At 34.4% G+C, this 23,921-nt stretch overlaps 1 protein-coding gene across 2 annotated transcripts in view; it reads left to right on the top strand.

The window, feature by feature from the left end:
• Positions 1-23,921, top strand: part of SDCCAG8 (SHH signaling and ciliogenesis regulator SDCCAG8) — a 104,363-nt gene that overhangs the window by 7,365 nt on the left and 73,077 nt on the right. For both annotated transcript variants that reach the window (XR_009277439.1, XM_058836911.1), the window contains exons 3-12: positions 73-155; positions 4,036-4,143; positions 4,561-4,647; positions 4,941-5,081; positions 6,465-6,529; positions 8,252-8,440; positions 10,243-10,381; positions 13,000-13,152; positions 15,447-15,581; positions 18,613-18,729. Coding sequence is in view for 1 of the 2 variants with exons in the window: in XM_058836911.1 (XP_058692894.1) it covers positions 73-155; positions 4,036-4,143; positions 4,561-4,647; positions 4,941-5,081; positions 6,465-6,529; positions 8,252-8,440; positions 10,243-10,381; positions 13,000-13,152; positions 15,447-15,581; positions 18,613-18,729 (1,217 nt within the window). In the remaining variant the exon portion in view is untranslated. The remainder of the gene's footprint in view (positions 1-72; positions 156-4,035; positions 4,144-4,560; positions 4,648-4,940; positions 5,082-6,464; positions 6,530-8,251; positions 8,441-10,242; positions 10,382-12,999; positions 13,153-15,446; positions 15,582-18,612; positions 18,730-23,921) is intronic.

Raw genomic sequence — 23,921 nt, 5'->3', positions numbered from 1 at the left:
GATTTAAACATTGTTAGAAATTATGAAATGAAAAAGTAATTATTGATTACAATGGTTTTTATCTCTTCCTAGTTAACCAACTTAAAATTTTGTTGCAATACCAAGAAAGAATGGAAAGTGAAGAGTCTCCCTCAAGAAGGAAGAAGTCATTCCATGTATGTTTCTTCTGGTTTCATTTGTGTTGTTTAAATAAATGGCATGCATGTTGATTTTATAGTATACAGAGAAAAAAAGAAGCATTGAATCATTTTTGCAGTCTTAAATACAGGAGCTTCCTGAGGCTATGGCCAGAACTTGGTATGCCTGTAACCATAATGGAAGAAAAAGGAATCTATAATACAGGGTTTAGACTTTTCTTCTTTTTTTGTTGACCATGCATTGTGGTCGTCCATCCTTTTTTGTTTTGAAAACACTTGGGATAGACAACAAGGAAAAATTTTTGAAAAAGAAAAATTTCCTCTGTTTTCCTTTGACTGTACCTTAAGGATTCTCAGCGTCCTTCTTATGCTTTAACTATGCTTCTTCTTGAAAGAGCTAGAGGCATTTATACAAAAACAGGTTTTGTAGTTCTCTGCCAAAATGTAGTGGTCTCTGTTAAATTTTATTTACACCCTTACAAGGGCTTCTCAGATGCTGCTTCATTGAAGCAGAGCTGCACCAAAGTATGTGTGATGCACCATTCAGTGCATACAGAGCAGCTGCTAGTTGCTAGAATCTCTATAGAGATTATAGAGAAATAGAATAAAAAAATAATTCAAAGGCACTGTTGCAGTTTTATCTTTTGATGGCCTATACTGAATATGTTTGGTTTATACTAAGCAAGACAAGCAGCTCTTTGCTGTCAAAGTTAACAGCAGAATAATCTAAAGCCTGTATTCCTGCTGTGTTGCCTTCAGCCTGTGTAATGAGCATAGCTCTACTGTCCTGATGTTAAGGAATTTTATTTAAAGTTAACTTTTTGGAGTATTTGAAGATCCATGAGTTTAATATGGTTGTCCTGACAGGTATTTTGTCTCATAAGGTCATAGGAAAGTGTTAGTGCTTTGTAGCTCGAGGGATTGATGCATCATTGGTTGACTTTGGCATTACATGATCAGTATCAGTTTGTATTTAGCTCTGGAAGGGAAGGACAGAATCTTTTATTCCATCTTTGGTGAAGTTTTCTACTTATATTGGTACGTTTCAGTACTGTGGAAAATTTAGAAAATTTAATATTTTTGTCTAAGAAACTTAGTGCTTTCAGGGAGTGGATCAAAGGATGGAGGAATAAACAGAGAAAAAATGGGAATTTACTGTGTTGGTACAGCATTGTCCCATTTCTTCCTCTTGAAGTTTCCAATGAGAGACCTTCTGTGAAGTGGTGGCTTTCTGCTCTGCAGCTGTCCTCCATCTGCTTGAGGATATGAAAGTGTTTTGAAGGCAGACCATGTGTAAAGCTCAAAAAAATGCTGAACTGCAAAAGTGCACACACACCAAAAAAAGGCCCGAACCCTCATAAAACACAAACTTGTCTGGTGATTTACTGGACACTGCAGAAATGCTTCTTGTATAAGAAGAATCCAATTTCCCAAAGGTCAAGGAAAGAGTACTTAGATTATGAGTAACCTAAACCTTTTGCCTTGAGTGATGCTGAAATACCTGATGACTGCTGAATAGTAAATGACTGCAGGATCTATAGCTAAATACAATATTTCACAGAAACTATAGTCTTCAGTAACCTCTACCATGCTTCATACATATAAGTAATGTCGCAACAAAATTCCCTTTTCTTGCCCATTGATTAAACTTGCAATAGACATCGAATGAGTGTATCCTTTCTTTGATTACACCCAGATGGCTGGGCAGAAATTTTCCTTGTGCTCTGCACTTCATCACCTGAGGTCAAGGCCCAGCAAGATTGCTTCATATAACAATTGTAGTTCTGCAGGCGGGGTTTTGGCTAACCTAGCTGCACCCAGCCTCTGTTCCTGACAGTGTTGTTATAGCTGGAGATGTGATGGATTGCTATTGTTTCCTGCCAGTTTATAGGGTAGCAAATTTCCTCTAATTCTGTGGTTTAGATGCTTGAAATTTGAGGCAATCTGGGAAAGTACAAGGTGGACCTTATTATCTGTGATGTTATCAAAACTGTTTGTCACCATGTAGAATGCTGGCTTCTAAAGCTGTTAAGCATTTATATTTTATAAATTCTTTTCAGTATTAAGTATTTGAATGTAAACAACATGCATAATTGTTTGGTTATTCATACTGATATGACTATCATATGTGATATGACCATCACTGATCAGATGTATCTTTCAGTTCTGGTTTTAATATTTGGCCTAATTTAAATGCATGCCTCTCCAACCTCTGTTTTTTCATCGTGTTACATGTTATACTGTGAGAACATTAATTTTAAAAATCCCAAAACAATTTATAATCAATTTATAACAATTATGTTGTTAAAAAGGTAAAAAAAAGAAGTCACAGAGGTCCTCTGTTCTTTGTGTTGAGAAAATATACTACCTGTTATTTTCTTCTTAGTGAAAAATTCCTTACCATTATTGTTTACATTACAGTGATGTTTGTCAGTTTAAACTTTGGAACTGAAAAACAGTGAAAAATAATTTTAATAGAAATGGAGTTTTCCCACATTTTCTAACACTGCTGTGGTGTAACCTTGTCAGGGAGACAGCTGGAGGTCTCAGCTGCAAAATGTTCATTATGCTTTGAGAGAAGAGGGGCAGATGAATAGGAGCCAGAGAAACAGATGACTTACAAATATTATTAAGGCTATATTATGTCGTTCTAATTGGGAACGGCAAAAAGAACGACACGGACTCTCAAAGGAGTCAGAACAGGAGAGAATCTCTAGTTTATTGCTTCAGTCATATTATATAGACTAGTTCGTGAAGAGTACAGAAAGGAAACTCTTATTGGTTAGTAAAGTGCTACATTACCATCATTGGTCAGTGGGGTTCACCACCCCCTGACTTTCTCCTGCAAGGAAAACATGGGAACAGACAAACAGCACCTGCAGGCTGTTTTGTGTCTTTGAGGATTGTTTTGAATCCTCCCATGAATTTCCCAGGCTAGCTTCTCAGGCAGGGCTGGCAGGCCATGGGGCCTGCAGCTTGCTCCAAAGCTAGCCTCCATAATATTATATATACTTTAACGAGTGTGTTTCCTTTTTTAAAATTTATAAAGTAGTTAGGTTTAAGAATTTAAATCAAGGTGAATTCTGAGTCAATAGAACATGGGGCTTATGTCTACCGAACCAGGCAGAATATGTTGCAAATTTGGAATTCCTTCTCTAAAGGGATGTTTTTTCAGATGGTTCTGGATATCCTCCATTTGTCTCTGCAATCCTGGTTCCAGATATCTCAAGAGTGTCCCCCCCACCTTTGAAATGGCTAATACCTATATTTGTTATAATTGTACTGTAAGGTTTTTGTTGCTAGAAACTTTTACCTCATCCTGATTGAAGGATTATACCTTTATAAGGATTGGACAAGGAATTTTAATGCATTGTTGGCAGAACCTGTAGATAACTAGTAGATGTAATAGCTAGCCATTAGTAGCTTGGTTTGCCTTTTTTCTTATTTTGCTTTGTGGGGTTTTTGTTTGGGTTTTTGGGGTTTTTTTTTTTGGTTTTGTTTTTTTTTTTTTGGAATGGTGAACATTTCAAAAGTAATATTTAAAAACAAGGATGTGGGTTTCTGAATATTTGATTTATTTAGACTGCAATTATATTTGAGACGTATATCATGGAATATTTTTGCACAAAAAGGTATGTTTCTGACCCAAAATCATAGGTGTTAAAATTGTGTGAGTTTCAAAAATAGGGATATGCATAAAGATACTTGTTTTCCTTCAGAAGTGTGAACTAGTGCTAGAAATGTACCTGTTGTTCTTGCAAGAAGATTCCAACAACAACTCTGTGTGCATTTTGAAGCCTTACCGGAAAGCTATTGGTTGTATTCTGTTTGCAAGTAACATCTTATTGCAATAATGGAAAATCAGAATATAACACATGCTGTTCTTTACTTCCTTCAGAAACCCCCAGAAGCTGCAGACTTACCAGCCCTTTCTGATCTTGTTCCTATAATCAATGATCAGTCACAGTACATTAACCATTTGGAGGCAGAAGTGAAGTTTTATAAGGTATCAGTCAACATATTTGACCTACTAAAACCCTGGTCCCACAGGTATGAAGAACTGCATTAAAAGCAGATTGCACTTAGACTTGAGGTTGATCATTGTAATGACCAAAACTGAGCCAAATGCAGTTCAGTAGATTCCTTACCCTGTGTCTTGGTATCTGGTGTTTAAGGGTCTTTAAAGACATTTTTATGTCCTATCACAAATACAAATAAGCTTTTTTTTTTTTTTTTTTTTTTTAAACAAGATTTATGGGAACTTAAGCTGCAAAAATACAAAATCTGTCTTTTGAGTATTCCTAGTCTCTCTAGAAGGGTTAAAGTATTTAAAATGTTAGTCTAGACTCTTGGTCTCAAGATGCATTTCAATATTGATAGCCATCTTAAGGAGCCTTTTAAATGCAATTCCTTTATCCTATAGGAGGAGTTGTGTGGGGTGAAAGATCGAGAACAGGCAGTTTTACTTGAAAATGTGGAGCTCCATCAGAAGCTGAAATTCTTTACTGCAGTAAGTTTTTATTTTTTGTTACTTTAATCAGTGCTCAGGGATATGGCCAGATTATTGTTATGGAAGGGTATACATATGGTTGTCCACAAACAGAATTTTAGTCAGAATTTAATGAGAATTTGTAAACATGGATTTCCTTGGATAACATCATTTTTGTAGGTTGCTAACCTAATTAACTCGTTTATTGGTGCTTATATTCTACAATTCTGTAAGATTCAATACTTAAGTGAGTAAATTTGTTTAAAAAAACAGGCTACATAATCATAACTGAAGCATTAATACTTTTATTTCAGGCAAATACTCAGAACTCCTGGCCCGTAGGTGGTAAAGACTGTAGCACACACCAACCTGTCACCTCATCAACGGCACATAACAAAGATCAGGCTTTTGTTACAGCAGCTTCTGGAGACAAAGCAAAATGGCCTGTAGAACTGGTTGGTATTTCTTCAGAGTCCTACCGTGGCAAAACTGTTCAGTGCTGTTGTTTTTCCAGTTCTGATGATCAACTTGGAAACAGACACAGGAGAAGTTTTAGTTGACTGAACCTTAATCTGAGCTCAAATTTTATTATTTTAAACCTCATCTTCTCATTATACCCTAATTAATATTGTGCAGTTAGACACAGATGGCAGGTTGTATCTGCAGATGATGAATTCCCAGAGATAATTCTTGTTTAAAGATGACTTCACTGCTCTTTGGAGATTCATAGGAGTAACACAGCGCCCAAGCAGGTGGGAACTAGCTGGTGTAATTTATGTAGCCCTCCACACAAGCTCTTTTCATAATGAGTTGTTCTGCTCCTGGAGCATCACAGGCTCAATAAGGTACAAAAGTAGTTTTGTGCAGTCTGCTCTCCCTTAACTGAATTACACACCTTATACTTTTAGAGATACAGAGGAGTCCTAGTAATTAATGTTGTCTCTCAACATTATCATCTTTTAAGATGTAGTCTCTTCCTGTATTTTTAGTTTCAGAGGATATTAATTTTCCGTTTGCTCAGAAGTAGTGGGGTAGTGTTGCTATCTTTTGGGAAAAATCTTGGGTAATTAAAAAGTTTTGATATATTTTTTCCATGTGCATTTCTGTACTGTGGAATTTATACAGTACTTTAATTCTTTAATTATAAAGTGGGTTTGGTTTTTGGTTTTTTTTTCATAGGAAAATACAGTTTCAGTTTTTTTGTGCTATTATTTTAAAGCTGAAGACCTCCATGGTCACTGATGGCTGCAGTTGTTTGGAAGCTATTTTTTAGAGTAATTGCTCTTTTCTTCATCTGCCATGTTAAAATCAGGAGAATCGTGTTGACTAACTTATTTTAAAGCATCATAGTAAGCTAAATTTGTAGTGCTTTATCTGGTTTGTTGTCACCATTGTATTTAACATGGATGTGGTTGATTCATATACCTCATTCTTCACCAGGTAATCAGAGTAAAACACATTATTATAAATAAATAGCCTGTGTACTTGAAGTTCTTAATAATTTTGTATTAATGTCTGCTGACTTGTGGGAGACCAAGAGCAAACTTCAGACATGATCATAATTTCTGTGAATCACTGTAGAGAACTGAGGACTGCAGTTGGAATTGAAACAATTTACCATATGAGGATCTGGCAAAAAGCCTTATTTAGAAGCAAGAAATGGGAAGGTTGTTCACTTTTTAGACTTCCAGAAGTGTGAAATATTTAGGTTTCTCTGCCACTAGTATTTCAACAGGCTTATGTCCTCAGGGGAAAAGAATGTGGGTAAAGTCTAGGTTTATTTGTAAAGAGTGTTATGAAGAAAGCAAGACATATATTTTCTCTCATCTTTTCTAAAGGAGAATCTAAAACTTCTTTATCAAGAAAAAGTCAATATCCTTGATGCTCAAATACAGTCTCTAAGGTAAAGTGATTTTTTTTTTCTTAAAATAATCCTTAAGAAATTGGCACTGCGTAACAGCATGAACTGTTCTTAATCTGAATTTACCTAAGACAGTCTGAATGTCTGAATGTTGTATCTTCTGATAGTGTCCCTGAAAACTGCTTTTCTATCAAGTTCTTTCAATTTTAAATGTAGCAAAATTGAATATACTGCTACTTTATAGAAACAGTAGCAATGAAATGTCTTTTCTTACCCTCTTTTCCCTAAAAAAGGTCATGCAGAACACTCTAAGAAAAAAGAGAAATTGCAATTTTAAGTTGTGTGACAACTTCCATAATTAGCTACTTTCTACTACTATTTAATCATGGTTTCATATATTTGACAATGCAGACTGTTCTGTGTGTAAAAAGAGTTATTGGTAGGGAGACAAGTTAAAAGAATGCTCTCTGCATTGGTGAAACCTTGCAACATGCAAAGCCAGTTGTCTTATTGAATGTAGAGGAGGATCTTTAATTTCAGCTGTATAATCCAATTTTTTTTTTCCCCTTGGCCTCAAGTGTTATATTTACTCAAAAATAATTATTGGAGGCTAAAGTTGTCTCAGAAGTTCCTCAAATACATTATTCAGCCTCTGATTTCTCCTAAGAGGCGAGATCTTGCAAACAGGAAGTTCTGCAAAACTAAATTTTATTGAAGTGAGAAATGGTATCATTTTTAGTGGGACTATCTTCCCTTTTAACTTCAAGGATGAATGTACACAGGACTTGCTGATTTCTGTCCATGACTTTCCAACAATAGGCTTATTGCACCTCAGCTGTCTAGGGATATATGCTGAGCAAATTCTGTTCAGGTTATAGCAGATTATATGTAATAGACCAAGTACTAAAATTGGAAAAAGTGCACAGAAGACTTTCCAGATGGAAATAAGAATGCATGCAGTGTATATATCATGTGCACAGTAAATCCAATGCAACCAGAATGTGTCAGACTTCCTATGTGTATGCTGCCCAGATGGCCTGCATAACAAACCCAAAGCTTTGGATTCATTGCACAATTTGTCAAATTGATCTTTATGTGCACACTGTGCATTTGTCTGGAACTTCCTGATGTTAACATTCCTATTGCTTGTGATCTCCCCAGCCTGACACATGCTTGGGAATTCTGAAGAAAATTCTTCAGAGCACCTAGTAAGAATTTTTGAGACAAATAAAAATTTTAGCCAGCTTTTCTGCATATGTGTTTGACCTCAAGTTGTGTATATTGCTGGATCTGAGTGAATGTGCTCGATATATCTGGATTCTTGTTTAGGAAGTAGAGAATAAATATGAATTAGTTATATTTTTAATAGAAACAACAGAAAATTGTTAGAGTATTGAAATATTTATACAGCTGATAGTGGTTTCTGCTAATGAATATCATACTCTCTTCAGACAAAATGTAAGCTTACAAGTTTTTTATCTATAAATTTTCTGTTTATCTTTGATATTTTCTGATAATGTGGGGGAAGAAACAAATTAACACAGTATTGATTTGTCTATTAATAATTTTGATTGGGTAGTTCAACTGTTACCTCTCTCTTAAAGTCTTCCTTTGCCTATTGAAACATGTAAAATATTACAAGGATTCATTACAAGGATTCTTACAGTTCTTTTTAGGCTACATTTGTAGTTATGAATTGTATATGGGTATGACTTGTGGAAATATGTAATTTCATAAACAATAGTTTTCATTTTTTCTTTCTAGAAAAGACCTTTCAGAATCTCAGAAGACATGCGAAGATTTGGAAGGAAGGCTGAAACACCAGAAGTCGCTGTTTTCAGTCAGAAATTGTAGCCAGGTTGGTGGTCTGTGTCTGAACTGTGCCCAGCACGAGGCCGTTCTTGCACAGACTCACTGTAACGTTCACGTGCAGACCATCGAGAGGCTGACAAGGTAGGCTGGGGGGGTGTGTACTTTGTGATTGCAAGTATGGCTGCTTGCATTAAACCATTTAAATCTCAGTGTCTTGGGTTACGTTCGTAGAGAGATGTCCATTTACAATACACTCCCAAACTGGAGTCATAATGCTGAAATCAGTGAATGTAGGTCACAACCACTTTGAAATCCACAATTTCAAAGCTTTGCTACTTATTTCAAGTAGGGAAAGAATTTTAGTTTTTATCATGTATTTATGATACCTTGGGCTGACCAGATGAGACTATTTACAGTCTGTTTCCTGCACTTTTTTGTACAAACAAGTCACTCTGTCAGCACAAAGTCTGTGCATTTTGATTATTTCTTGCAAAAGTTTATTATAATTCCCTACTAGGAAGTTTTTCTGGCTCCACTTTATTCTCCTTACATATGGGGAACTTTTCTACACTACATCAACAATAGGTTGTGTGCTTGAGGTAAGATGCATTTCCTACCCAAAACACCTGTAGTAGTTCCTCCATGACTACAGTAAGACAGGGAAAGAAAGTTCCACTGTATAAAAATAAATTAAATTATTTGTTGCAATCTTTATTTTTCTTTTTTATTTTAATTCTAGCTTTTATTTAAATAATTTTTAAAATCACAGCTGAATATATGTAAGAGACCGAAGGGACACAGAGCATATACGTACTTGGTCAAATGGGCACAATCCCTCTGCACTAGATGGTTATTGCCAGGATTTATGAATTTTTTCTATTATCAAGTCCAAAAATTTTCTGGCAAAGCTCTATTGCTGAGAAGTCATGTTTCAAAATTGCTTTTGTAACAAAAGTAATTATTTGTCACAGATTTTGGAAAAGATGAACAAAATGTAAATCAGTATATTCTTGTCCTCTTATATTACAGTGAGCTTCAAATAAAAGATTTGAACTGACCTCTTTATCTATCTTAAACCTCATTTGGAGGTTTAAAAAAATCTAAAAGCTACCTCTGCTTGTGGTGCAGTTTATTAAAAACAAGGCTATTTTAGTAGGAATTTTCAAAGGAACTTTATCCAATTCAGAAATGAAATGAAATGTCAAAGTATGACTGTTAGGTCTCTGGCAAATACAAAAAATGTGTTGCCATTTCACACAACATTAAGAGCACAAGAGTTTTCAGCCAGAATCTTGAGCTGCACCTAAACCACAGACAACTAAACTTAGTTTAAAAGATTTTAACATATCAAAATAATGAAAAGATGAAGCTAAGTATTACAGTTTTACCAAATCTGCTTTACCATTTAGTACAGATTTTAGTCCCTTTGTTAACAAAAGTTCAGAAGAGTTGTAGAATCCAGGTGTCCTATTGTTTGGCTTAGTTCCAGTTTGCAGCAAATTGATTTAGATTGTCATTTTATATACTTAGCAATTACTTGTTGATCCTAACCCTTCCTTTTTATTTTTTCCCTTGTTTACATTTAATGACAGTGTAATTCCATATTGGCTTTTTTTTTATTTGCATGGATCCCCATTTGTCAACAGAATGTGCTTGGCTTCTGTTCAACAATGACTTGAGATCTGCTCTCTTTACTGGCAGTTTTTCTAATGGTCCATCCTTCTGAAATAGACTGTTGAAGGACTGGTTGTCAAGATAATATTTTTGGTATCTACCAAGCTTGCAATATGATGTCTTTCATGCATGAGTTTTAGTCTTTCTTTGCTTACCATCCCTAAGTCTCTTATCTGTTTGTATTTTATATTTGGTATTCCAGTTTGGGGTTTTTTTCTCTTACAAAAAGATATAGAAGAAGTATCTGTGTTGTTTCTTTTAATATGCAGAGAAAGAGATGACTTGATGGATGCACTTGTTTCAGTGAGACAGAGCATGAAAGAGATGCAGCAAAGAGAATCTAATGCTTGTAAGCAAGTTGAACATGCTGTGCAAATGGCAGAAGAGGCCAATTTTGAAAAAACAAAGGTAAATCCATCACAAAATCAGAGCTTTCTAGTGTTCAGATCTAATGCAAATGTTAATTAATTTTCATGCTAATGAGAGAATACATGCTTAAGATCTTTGTCCTATGTTGATATGATGTAGATTTAAAACAACTGCATCATATGACTGTTTATGAGCAGTAATATGAATTCTGTATTCACATATACATATTCATACTCATCAATACTATGAGGAGCGCTCCTTTTTTTGATTGAGGTAGTTTCACAGCTAGGTGATACAAAATGGGTTGTAGAATTTTCAAAGATATTCATGGTATGTAAGAGGATAATTTTGACATCACATTTCTGACCTACTCTGGAAAGAATAGTTAATATGCAAACAAACAATTCTTTTTTGCCTCAGATGAGAGCAGTGCAAGAACTGATCAACTCTCAGAGCTCTTTGAAGATGAGAAGTCTTATCTAATGCTACCTGCGGGAAGCTTCTGGTGTTATGTAAATAATAACGATAAAACCAGTTTTTATGTAATGCTTGTGTTAGCCCTAGTTCTGTACACAATCAACCTATATTGACCTAAATTATTTCCTGATACTTAGTGACATCTACTGTACTATTAGTGAATTACTATGGAATTGAGTGAGGGTTGCTGTGGTTTGGTTTTTTGTAATTGAATGCAAACAAGATTGATGTAATTGTTCTATTGATAAAATTGGTGCCATTTATCCAGTGCTGTAAGACAGAAGTGTGTGCTTGTGGTTGTGTGAGGTGCTACCTGTTTGTCTGCAAGGCTGAATCTGAGGTTTTTTCATGCTCCAAAACTGTTTTAATATGAAGGAACTGGAAAAAAATTTCTTTACTTATACTGCATTAATTTTGCCTTTTTACAAGTGCTGGTATGCCTCTTGGTAAGTACAAACCATCCTTTTTTTCTCCAGTCCTATTCTACTCTTAAGTGCTGTTTTTCTTGATAACTAGCATGGAATCCCATAGAACAGTCCATGTAACAAAAGTGAGAAGTCAACACATTAAGCTTTCAAATACTGTAAATGAAATTTCATCAGCCTGTTGACCCAAAGTCTAACCTCAGGTGCTTATTATTTAAAACTACCATTTCTTGTCTTTTGCTTGTCTCTGTAGTTTGTAGCTTCTTGCTTATTGCATAAAGCAGGAAGGAGATCTGTTATGTTTAAGTTTACATAGCTGAAGCAAAATCAGGAATATATTTCTGACAGAAATGTCATAAAAGAATAATTTTTTGAACTGTTCATTGTGAAGTCAGAACAGTGGAGCTAACAAAATACACATTTCTTCTTGAAATGCAACTAATGCAACTACTTCCTTCTAGAGTGGCATTCGTTTAGATGTCTACCAAACTATTCAGTTTTATGCAGGCAATTGTTTACTGAAGTTGATGATTCTTTCCTACAGAAAAGGATTCAATGCCATAACAGAGGGATTCTTTCACCACTGTAGACTTGTGATAGGAAAGGGAACCCTGAAGAGGGTCCTACAGAATTACCATAAAATTAATGGAGACTGTTAGAGCATTCTCTAAAAAAAAAACATGGTTTAACTTGTTCCCATCATGAACAGTCCAAAGCCAAAAAAATTGAACACAGGCTTTGAGTAAAAGAAAATTAAACAGTTAAAAAAAATAAATTAAAATAAAGGATAATAAGTTAGAATTCCTAAAGGGAGGTTACTCTAGCTTCTTTGAAACAGAATATGCTGGATATCAGTGAAATGTTGAACTTAAATCGAGTTTACTCATAGGCTATCAAAGCTCCCTTCAGGGTGCTTTGAATACTTGGATTTACTTGTAATAGAGTAGTATATTTCTGATTTAAACTGATATAACACTGAAATTCTGCACTTTGTCAGAGACACAGCACCATAAATAGATAAATATCTTCTTTTTTCCCTAGCGTTTTTAGAAGGTAGTGAAGACAGAGTTTTTAGAGTTTTCTTGAACTTGTTTCTTCTTTTTTGATAGAAAACCCATCTATAACCCTGTGTTTTAGCACCTGAAATTAAGCAGTACTTTATGAGGTATTTAGTAGAATTGATTTTTGACAAACCTGAAACTTATTTGTCAAACTTTTTTTTTTATCTTTACTGATTACTTTCAGGTTTCCTAGCATTCTGCACTCATTAATTCACTTTAGGAGGAGACAAAGTAGAAGTGCATACATTTTATTAATTTTTCCTTCAGTTCTTTAGTTAGATGGTAACCACTGTATTTGCAAGGAGTCAGATTTTGGAGGCTGATTCTAGTGATGTGCATTCAGGAATTTCAAATTTTAAATGGAAGGCAAATAATCATAGTTTTAGAAGAACATCTACTTATTTGGAAAATAAACATAGAAAAATACTTCCATCTTTGCCATGATTCCTAAAAGCAATTAAATCTCTCAGTTACAGTAAGGCATGTATATACCTACAAACATATACATCTGTTTTCATTTTGCTAGTCCTATTCTAGATGTAAATACAGTAGGATATGTATAAACATCATAATAACTTCATTTAAAAAAATTACATTTCTAATAGCAAACTGGTTTCTTTGACAGTATTAGATATATACCATGATTGTTTAAAAATGTTAGGTTTCTTTCATTTGAGCAAATTGGGGTTTTTAGGCTCTAGTCCACTGTGAGCAACTGAAAAGTGAGATGGAACGACAGAAGAATTATCTTGAAAAGGAGCTGGCTGCCCAGGCGAATAAGAAGGCTGATGAAAAAGAAGCACTGCGGCGAGAAATGAAGAAGGAAAGGGAGGACTTGGCAGCAATGGTATGAGTTGGTTCTTTTTCTGTTTGTGTATTACAATGAGCGTATCATCCTCTTTAAACTTCATTTGCTTGTCACTTCTACCATTTCTTTAGAGCAATGGTAGATAAGTGATCCTTTGAGTTTGAATAACTGAGTTTTGTGCTATGTCACTAGATTCATATGAGGTTGTTGACGTAATGCACTTTATTTTAGTTTGCATATTTTTAATGCACTGTATCAGAATAAGAAAGGATTAAGTAAAATGTGATGCAAAGTTTGTACCTAGCTCTTTTAGAAAAATTATTATTTAGTTTGCCAAGGCAAGCATTCAGAAGTTAGCACGTCAAATTTCGGGTTCTTTGCTACTTTGATCTTATATATACATTAATGTTACAATATCATGATTTCAAAGTGATCTTATCATATGTTTAGTTTTCCCACCTGCAGAAATGTGTTGGAATCTCTTTTCTCACTTTTACTAATGTTTATAAACTCTCTGAGACAGAATCTGTCTCATCGTTTATGCTGCAACCATTGTGATAGTCTTGATAACCTTGTTTTAGACTTCTAGATGCTGCTGTAATTTGAGTATAAAACATGAGGGTTTTCTCCCTAATGGAGTCTACAAAGGAAAGCTCAAGCTAACAGCTGTAAGGCCATCATAGAGGGGGCATTTCTAAGGTGATTGAAATTGGAAGAAATGTAGATAGATAAATACTTCACGAATTAGTGGTTTTCATGCTTGTTTGGTCTTCAGTGTCTTCAACCATTTCTGGTGGAGCTTGGAAACAATAGAGTGAATTTCTCTCCTGATTGTAGACTTTTTCTTATATTTTGGGACTAAGTTGTATGACTTATTTCTAAAAATCTGGAGAGCACAGACTGAGAAAAATAAACCATTTAAGTGTGTATTAAAAAACGCCTTTGACTCCAATTCCAGATACAAAACCAGGTATTAAGCACAGTGATAGGGACTGATATTTAGGTACATGAACTGATCATCAGTGATCTGTTGCCAGGGAAACTGAAATTAAAAAATTAACCTTCCACTGGAGACATTATTAAGCAATTCCTTGTTTGACTCCTTGCTATCTATTAGAAGCTATACCTTTTATTAAGTTAGGGTTTTTTCTGTTGCAGAGTTGCTTTGAAGCAGTATATTCACTCCCAAAATACAGTCTATTAGACAAGCATTTCATACTTCTTTTTGGTAGAATATTTCAGTCCGTGTCATCACATTAGTTTGTATTTCATCACCTACTGTGGTGTGTTTTACTGGAACCAGTTCCCACTTGAAGTAGTTGTAGTCTTTTTTTAAATCCTGCATATACATTAAACAACATATAGTGACACTATGATGATGTCGGGCCTGGTAATTAAAGATAGGGGATGACTCTGTAGAAAACTATGACCTATGTTAATGATTTACACCTTCATATCATTAACTAATCTTATGTTTTAGGATTATGAGGTGGTAGAAATGGTATGCTGTGGATCAAGCTAAGATTCATCTGACTATTTTATTGCGTATTTCATGAAATGGTTTGTTTAAAGGGGAGAATTGTCATGATACATAAATCAGGTGGATGTATAAAAGCCGTGAAAAATAGTTATGAATATATAATCCTCTAGGTTTGTCTTTGAATTTCTGGAAGTTAACCTAGAACTGTCAGACACCATTATTTCCACTTATATTAGTAAGCTTCAGGGCTAAATAGCTGAAGGTTCACTGTCTCTGTTTTATTGTTACATTTTTTAATCATTCAGCAAAATTTCATCTGAATTACATTAGAATTTTTAATATACTATTTCTATATGAGTTTTGCACAACAGTATGCTTTGATCTATAGTGTTGAAATGTTTTCTGAACTTGAAAATTAATTTAAGATCTGTGGTTGGAACAACAGGTTTTTTTAGCTGGGAGAACATGATTTGGTTTGAATCAATCTACATAAGGATGGATAAGGTGGTGTTAAATAGTACTCTTACATTGCAAAACTAATGTAGCCAGCTACTTCTGACACCTTGTCCATATTAACAAGCCCTGGAGACTAGTGCAGTCAATGAATAGTCGCAAATAAACTACTGTGTCAAAAATAAATTTAAAATAGCGAACCCATTAATTAAATAATGCAGCCATATTCTATTATTAATAATATGTGATATGTTTTTATTCTACATGCTTGATTTTTTTATTACATTTTTAATGGTATGTATTTCATCTACATACAGTTGCTTTTGAGGAGAAGGTTCCACAAGAGATTGATCTGTGGCTGGCAAAATTGCATCATTCCAGTGTTCTTGGACTTTTTCAGGTGACAGCTTTGTCTAAGGATGTGGCTGTTTTGGAGGCTCAAGTAGAGAGAATTACAAGGGAAAAGAATTCTCTGGTTAGCCAGTTAGAAGAATCACAGTGCCAGCTTGCATCTCATGAAATGGAGATGAATAAGGTAAGCACATTTATAAAGGAGTATTGAGCTTGGTTTTCCTTATCATTATGACCTGAAAGAAGAGAATTTTTATCTTGTCCATTTTCCTCTGTTTTATGTGTAGTAACTGTAGACTTCGTCTCAGTATCCCATAGGCACTATCCCAACGGCAGGAGTAAAAAAATAACTTTTCCCGTTTCCAAGTCACCTTGTCATGCAGAAGCTAACTTTCTTACTTCGCAGCCTATGAGGATCACTATTTAAAGCACTATCCTAGTGTTTCAGTAAGGAATTCAGTTTGGTCTGAGTGAGACAACTGAGAATTCAACAGCGTCCTTAATTGCTACCTGTGTGACTTGCAGTGCTAAAATAAAGGGAGGTATATCAAATCACTGTTTAAGTTCTTTCCTTTAAACTTTTTATGTAGTATACTGCTTAATTCAGTACTTTTGATAGTGCGCCTCTTACAAAGGTATCTTATAGTTAAGAATTACAGTTTAACATGCATCTTCTGCACTTCTACACATCTTGTGTAGGTGTATCACTCTTGGGTGCTTTCTTTTGCACATTTCTCAATCTGTTAGAGCCTTAATGGGCATCATAACGTGAAAAAGAAAAAAAAAATTGTTACAGCCTTTCAGGGTTATTGGTAAGGAATATAGACATCTCAAGGCCCATCCTACTTCCCCAGTTGTTAACTGCGAGGATTGGAGGAGCAATTTATTCTTTGGGCTTCTAGAGATTTCAGTAGAGGTTTTCAACAGTTCCTGTCTTCCCCTGCTGCCCTGGCTGATAGAAAGAGGCAAAAGTATTAAAGAAAATTCGCAGCAAAAGCATCAACTTACTAGAGACTTTATTTTAACTGAAAGACAAATTAGTATTTTAAAAATGTCAGAGTGGTTTGATTTACCAATTCTGAAACACACTTTTGGTCTTTCAGGCTGGGTTCACAAATGACTAGCACCACTTACAGGGGTGAGGAGGTGGTTAAAGAGGCAGTAGGTACAAATATTCATAGGTCTGAAAAGAACTATTTTGTACCCGACCAATTTGAAGTTACCTCTCTGGACATGATACTGTGGTTCCAGACCCTGCTTCAGTTCATGTTAATACAAAGGTGAATAGGTGCTCACCTTGCAATAGTCTGTTAATTTGCACTAATCTTGAGAGATTGGAAAACTTCATTTGTGTCCCTGTACTAAACTGAGAAGTCTTGAAAATCCTGGAGGAACCTCCCAATCACTGAGCTGACAGGACGAGGTACATCACCCTGACATTTTCATTGGCTATGTGACATCTTTGCTTGTGAATCTGACTTGTTTCCAGACTCAGTTTGCCATTATTAAAAACAGCAAATAGCAACATTTTTGTTTTGAATTTTATCCAAACTATTATTCTTCTTCATGCACCATAAGTCAGGGAAAGAAAATATGGAGTAAACATCTATTTCCTTCATTCTTGAGGAGACTGAAAAATCCATTATTAGGACAGCACCATCTGCTGAATCTTCTGTGTTATTCCCATTGTACAGTGTGTGAAGGAGCTGAAGGCAAGGATTGCTCTATTTTTTTAATTTCACTTGGAGGAAGTGACTTACTGCATTTTATTACATCTTTCAGATAAAGGAAGGAGGAGGTAAAATCCAGGGTTTGCAAGCTATGCTGTTGCATCTCAAGATTTTTTTTAGTTGCATATAATACTTCAGTATTTAAAATAATGCTAAGAACTTCACCTTTCTTTTGGGCATTTGCTGCTTTGCATTATTTGCAATGGCTAAATTCACAAGCTGTTCTTTAAATTGATAAGTGATGCTGCTTATTAGAAGTTATGACAGTTGGTTTAGTTTTTTCCTAGAGCAATTTCATTGCAGTATTTGTTTTTCCCTACCTTTTTTAAAAGGAGAAAAAAAAAAAAAGTGAAAAGGAGAAGAGATATAAGACTGAAAAACAGAAATTAGTTTGGGTTGTAGAATATGTGAGAATGTTTTTGAGAAGCACAGAGGATTTGTAGCAGCAAATTAAAAGGGTGTACATTTAAGGAGCAAGTGCTGAAAGAATACAAGCAAGGCAGGAAAGTTGAGTTGGAAAGAAAGTTGACTAAGTGGAGCTGTGAGTAAACACTACTTTTTTTCCTCACTAAGGAATGTGCATGTGTATGGTTAGTTAATTAAGGTGAAATGAGCAAGCACAAATTGGAGGTGATGGCACAGGATAAGGACAAAAAGAGGACTGCTTAGACTGGAAATTGGAAGAATAACAACCCTGCACAGCAGTAAAGTTATGTGAAAGTGACTAGTGATCTTCTGGTTTTGTTTTGGTTTTTTTTTATTTCTTTCACTTTCTCCTAACCCCTTCATACATCCTCTGAAGTTGAGCTGCCAGATGGAAAGGATTGAGGAGGTAATAGAGCAAACACTCCCAACAGCAGAGAATAATTGTCCTGTGTAATATCCTGTGAAGCGATTTCCTGAAATGTTGCTTTGATCCATTTCTTCTGGACCATGTATCTATTTAAATACTTTTTTTTTTAAAGGATTGATATTCAGTTTGCAATAAGTTTGTAATGCTCTGATCAAACTTTGAAAATTACTGTGTTAACATTTAAACAATTTCTTTCTCAGCATTGTAAAACTGGCAAGCTAAAATACACCTTTATTTAGGAGTGTGATAGATGCTTTGCTTCTAGGTTTTGAAAGTGCTGACATAGACTTTCTTGGGATTTTACAGAGAATGAGAGAAGAGTATAAAACCAGCAACTGTTATTTAACTGTAGTGATATATATTTACAACATCAGCATTTATATTTAGCAAAATCTTGATCCAAATATATTTGAATCTAGAAGGTACCGAATATGTCAAAGTTAATGACTATATATAGAATTCAGATCCACCTTTCCATATAAAACATTTACCATTTGTAGACCTAAAATATCTGTAAATTAAAAATATGTTGCATTTCAGTGACCTGTAGAGGGCACCAAAAGATCTAATTGCAAACCTTGGTCTATGGACTCTTCAAGCTAACAGATCATGTTGTCTGTGTAATCTAACAGGTGTGTGGAGAAATGCGCTATCAGTTGAATCAAACCAAAATGAAGAAGGATGAGGCAGAAAAGGAGCTCAGAGAGTACAGAACAAAAACTATAAGGGAGCTTGAAATTAAGGACCAGGTAAGAGAAAATACTGCTATGACTTTGCAGTTATTAGTAGCCTAAGTAGGGTTTTTTCAGAAGCTGGAATGGTTCATTTTTCTAATAGTGGTCATTTATTGCTGTTAAATGGTTTAAATTAATGGCAAAAAGCCAGCTTTTACTGCTAAATAAATACTTCTTGGTTATCTTAATCTTGTTTTCAGCCCTAGTATGTTCAGTTTTGCGTATCACTCATTCCATGCTTTCATATAGAATTACTCTATCATATTATTCATACCAGCTACTTAAATTCTATGTACTGTATACATGTGTTTATACACTTTTTTCTCACAAATAAATCCACACATAATCACCTATATATGCAGCATAACAGAACATTAAAGACTCTAAGCATAGCCTAATGATACCAAAAATGAAAATAATTTATCTTCCAATTTCTTTAAAGATTCAATGTTACTGAATGCTGAGATTCATAGAAAAGTTTTTAAAAAAAAACCAAAACAAAAATAACCTTCTAGAAAAAAATAACTGTAGGAAAAAATCCACTTGGCATTAACTGTTGGTTATTTAAAACTGGGTTTTATATTAATACAAAAACCAGTATATGCCTTACAGGTAGTCTGTAAGAAAACATCCCATGCAGTAAGAAAGATTATTAGAGTAACCTACAGCATACTTGGCAAACAGCTTGAACAGGTGTAATCTGCATCTTTTGAAGTGCCCTTTTTCTTGAGGTTCTATCCATTTTTCTCTAGGACTTCAAACTTTCAGTATTCCTTCTTAAGTTGTGATTTGCACATAAGAGTCTTCTGAATACACAGATATATTAGAGGCACATGAGGATGATTATATTTGAGCAGCTTATCCAACAGGTTTTGAACCATTCTTTTACTTTTAAATAACTGAATAAATCATTCCCTGTATAAGAATATATGTAGGGGGAAAATGAAGTATTAAAAAAATTAAATTTTTAGTTACCAGTTCCTCAAAAGCTGCACATAGGACAGTAAGTTTATTAACTTAATAGTACAAGCTTAGTCTGGAAGCAATAATAAATAATAATAAATTCAAGTTATAATGAAAACATATGCAAAGGAGGAGTTTATTAGGTGAAATAGCCCTTCAACATGTATAGAAAAATCATACAGCGCACAAGAAGAGAGGTGTTAAAGCATTCTTTTTTTCAAGGTTTGCTTTTCTTTTCACTCCTGCATCCTTTAGGCCTAAGGACAGTGAAAAACAAAAAACAGGCTTGTCGTCTGTATCTTGACAGATATCACAGATAAAAGAGTTGGCATAATCTTGGCATACAAATAAAACAAGATGTGTTTAATAAGATACTTGAAGAAGTATCTTGGATTTTAAACCCTGTTCTCCAACTTGCTTGAGGATTGCCTTTTGAACAAATTGCAAAATTTAACAAAATATTTTAACCTCATGTGATGACATACTGGTATTTTAATCGGTGTGGGGCTGAATACACTGAAATGTGGTGATTTATAATTTGATACAAAGCGAAAGGATGTAAGGGAGAGTTCCTATCAGAGAAAAATATTAGATAATTAGATAAATATTAGATATTCAGTAATTATGCTATTATATTGCTCAAATATGATTGTTGGTTCCTCAAAAAAAAGGGAAACAAACAATTCTGAAATTCTCATACTCAGTATCTAGCAGCTGTTTTATAGCTGTTACTCCATTAACCCAAAAAGTTCTCTATAGGTCCTAGGATTCTTTAACATGTTAAAAGCAACCCAAGAAGAGTGTTAGAGTGCCTTGTTCTGTTGTTTCTTGTTGGCTGGGGATTTTTAAATCAAATTTTAACTAATGTTAATAAGTTATTGCAAATTATTTCATTTGTAAAAAATGAAAACAGTTGAATAGCATCTATCTTCATATTTAAAGAAAGCCTGGAATGTTTTATCTTATGTAGCACTGAATAGCAAATAATAATTGTTCTTTGGTCTCTCAGCCATGACCTGACCTTCTGGCTAAGAGACAGAGCTGATACCTTCCTTGGCCACCATCTGTTCATAATAAATATGTATTTATTTTTTTTTAAGTAGAAAGACAGTAATGTATGAGTATTTTCATGCTATTCTGTATTAACTGATTTTTTTTTTTTCTCTTTGAAAAGCAAAGGATCATGTTTTGGATAGCCTTTTATCATATTGGGAGCAAGTTTACTGTTTCTTGAGGTATAATTGTATTTTTAATTGTGCCACGGATAAATTTCAGTTTTGAAGATATTTTTTAGTTTACATGGAGTGATGTTTAAAAAAGGATTAAAATTATTCAGTTGTGTCAGAATAGGCAGAAAGCCTCACATGTGCAATTTAGGATCACCGGATACATATATCTGCATGTCAAGTAAATACAGGTTGGTATTTATCATATGCTGGTATTTATAAATCTTATTCAAATTTGAACTTATATAGTTTAGGAAGCCTAAAGCAAATATCTATTTTTGGTCTTACTCCCATTTACCCTAATATATTTTTCCCTGTATTTATTGTTTGCTTAGGACTAATACCCATGTGTCAATATCTGTTATAACTCTCTGTTATTTACATTTTGCATGAATATTTCTTAAAAATTAAGAAGCAATGAGCAATGTTACCATTTAAATTGAATAACTGTTTTCTAATATCATCCATCATGATCCTGATTAACATCAGGATTACGGAGGTAGGTGGGGGGAAAGACATGAACCACACAGTTTCTCTACACAAAACCCACATCTGTTCATCTGGCCAGATATGTTGTAAAGGAGCATAACCTATCGCCCTCTCTTTTTCTCTCTCAGCCAGCCCTCCCATTGTGGATGTAGCTGTGCTGAAATAACATTGCATTACTTAATACTTTTACTGCTTAGGAACAAGGTTTATAAATTATATGAATATAATGCCTTCACGGCAGTAAACTCTGTCCACACTAGGGGTTGTACTAGCACAGCTATATCAGAGAAAAGTCACGCCCTAACCTCAATTGCTGTTATTAGAACAAAAATTGTGTGGCATATTTGACACAGCAGGGCTTCACTTTTATAATACTTTTTTTGTTAATTTGTAAGCACTGCATGGCATAATTTATGCATTTCTAACAGAAATCATACTTCTCACACACTATGGAATTATTCCTCAGATTAACATCACTTGCTCTTTTCTGCTCTGCCTTATAAAAATAAAAATTAAGTTCACTGTTAACAATTTGCTTTTTGTTTGTCTGAAATAATTTATACTTGGCTTATAAAATCTTACAAGCTTCAGCATGTAGAAGTGAAAACAGTTTTTAATATTGGGTTTTGAAGTCCAAGCCAATTTGCGGCTCCTGCTTATTAGATAGTTCTTACCAGTAGCATGGCTCCACTGGGAGTTGTGGTGTCCTTGCAATAAGGTAATGGGGCATGTTAAATTCAACTCCAGAAACTAACTGCAGCTTTTCAATTGTTTTATCATGTTTTGTGGAATCAGATAAATACTGTGTATAGAAATAAATCCAAGCTAGTAATCTTAACTTGTAAAAAAGTCTTTAAATTTGGGCAGCTATAATTTGAAGGGCGGAATTACAGAATTCTGTTGCCTACCTTGTAGATGACAGAATTAAAAGCTCCAGAAACACTGTACTAAAACCCACAGATTTTTAAGAGTTGCCTGCATTGCAGTTCGTAAGTCCAAATAAAAAGAAGTCAATACTCACTGACATGCATAACCTATACAAATAGGAAGAGCTACACACCGAAGTATTTTTCTGCAATATGACAGAACCTAAATGATGCTTCTGTACATTATAGACTGACAATTTTGCAGACAAATAAAAATCTGGCAAAATTGCAGTCCAAAAGCATTTTGCCAAAGGGTATTTTGGGAATGTTTATCTCATTTGTCATAAATCCATGATTTATAGTAACCTAATTTAGATGTTATAAGAGATTACTGACTCTGTCTTCATCAAAAATAGTTCAGGCCAAGAATTTGGGTATATATCCTGGAAATGTTTCAGAGTATCCAAAGCAAGATGAGTAACACCTTCTAAAGACCCTGATTCACTGAAATGTCTTTTTATGAACAGATACCAAGCTGTCATAAGTCAGGCTTTATAATACTAGGGTATTCAACAGCTGTGACATTCAGCATATCACCAGATGTTTGAAACTTTCAAGTTTTAATAATTGGTGAAGATGGGTTAGGATTATGTATTATGCGTATTCTTGTAACAGTCTATATCTATATCTGATATTCTGTTTTCTCATTAGTTATAAAGATGCTCTGGAAATTCTGCTTTGAAAAGAAATTCTATTAAATTAGTAAACATATACTTGAGTAATATTTGGCAGTGAGGAAAAACTGAACAATTTAGAAGACAGCTTGAAACTCTTAGCATGAAATTTTCTCACCTGGTCTGACCTTGAGTGTAATAATATAAGTAAATATATCATATCATATCAATATTATATTTTAATTATATTATATTATGTATTTTATTAATTATATTATATTATATCTTATATTAATTATATTATATTCTTGTAAGTATAATAATAAAAGTAGCAAACCCAAATTACTTTTGGACAAGAAAGCATTAAGGAAATGTGATAACCTTTACTGTAACTGAACTCTTCCTAATGAGTCATTGTGTTTTGGGCATTCAGTGCATTAATTTGAAAATGAGTAAATAAGGAGTAAAATGGCAGTACTTTAAGCCTTGCTTTGATATGAATTTTCTGGCCTGCTCAGGAGGAACATAATTCTTTTTTTAATAGCTGAACTTATTATCTCATCTCAAGATTTTTGAGGAAGACATTGACCTACAACCCTGCAATATATATAGAATTATAATATGGCTGCCGCTGCTCTGCTATGGCGTAACTTTCCTCTGTCAGCCATCTACTCCTCAAGGATCAGTGATATAAGCAGCCTTCATTAAATCATATCTATTTCCTTAAGAAATATCCTTGGGACTAGGATTCCCAGTAGGAGACTTCTCTTTTACTCCTTATCTGCATTTTCTGTACAGGTCTGCTTCCCCTAAGCATCTGGCCTGCTAAGAGGAATAACACAAGATCAGGATTTTATTGTTCATAGGTGTAGTTTGGCCCATGTAACCTATTTATGCTCCGTGATTCTTAGTGATGTCACCTCACAGTATATGGAAAGAGAAAATTGTTTATGTGCATTAAAAATTATGAAAAGTAGGAAAAGAATTGC

This window comes from Poecile atricapillus, chromosome 3 (genome assembly GCF_030490865.1).
Source record: "Poecile atricapillus isolate bPoeAtr1 chromosome 3, bPoeAtr1.hap1, whole genome shotgun sequence".
Classification (NCBI taxonomy): domain Eukaryota; kingdom Metazoa; phylum Chordata; class Aves; order Passeriformes; family Paridae; genus Poecile; species Poecile atricapillus.
This window is presented reverse-complemented; position numbering and strand designations above follow the sequence as displayed.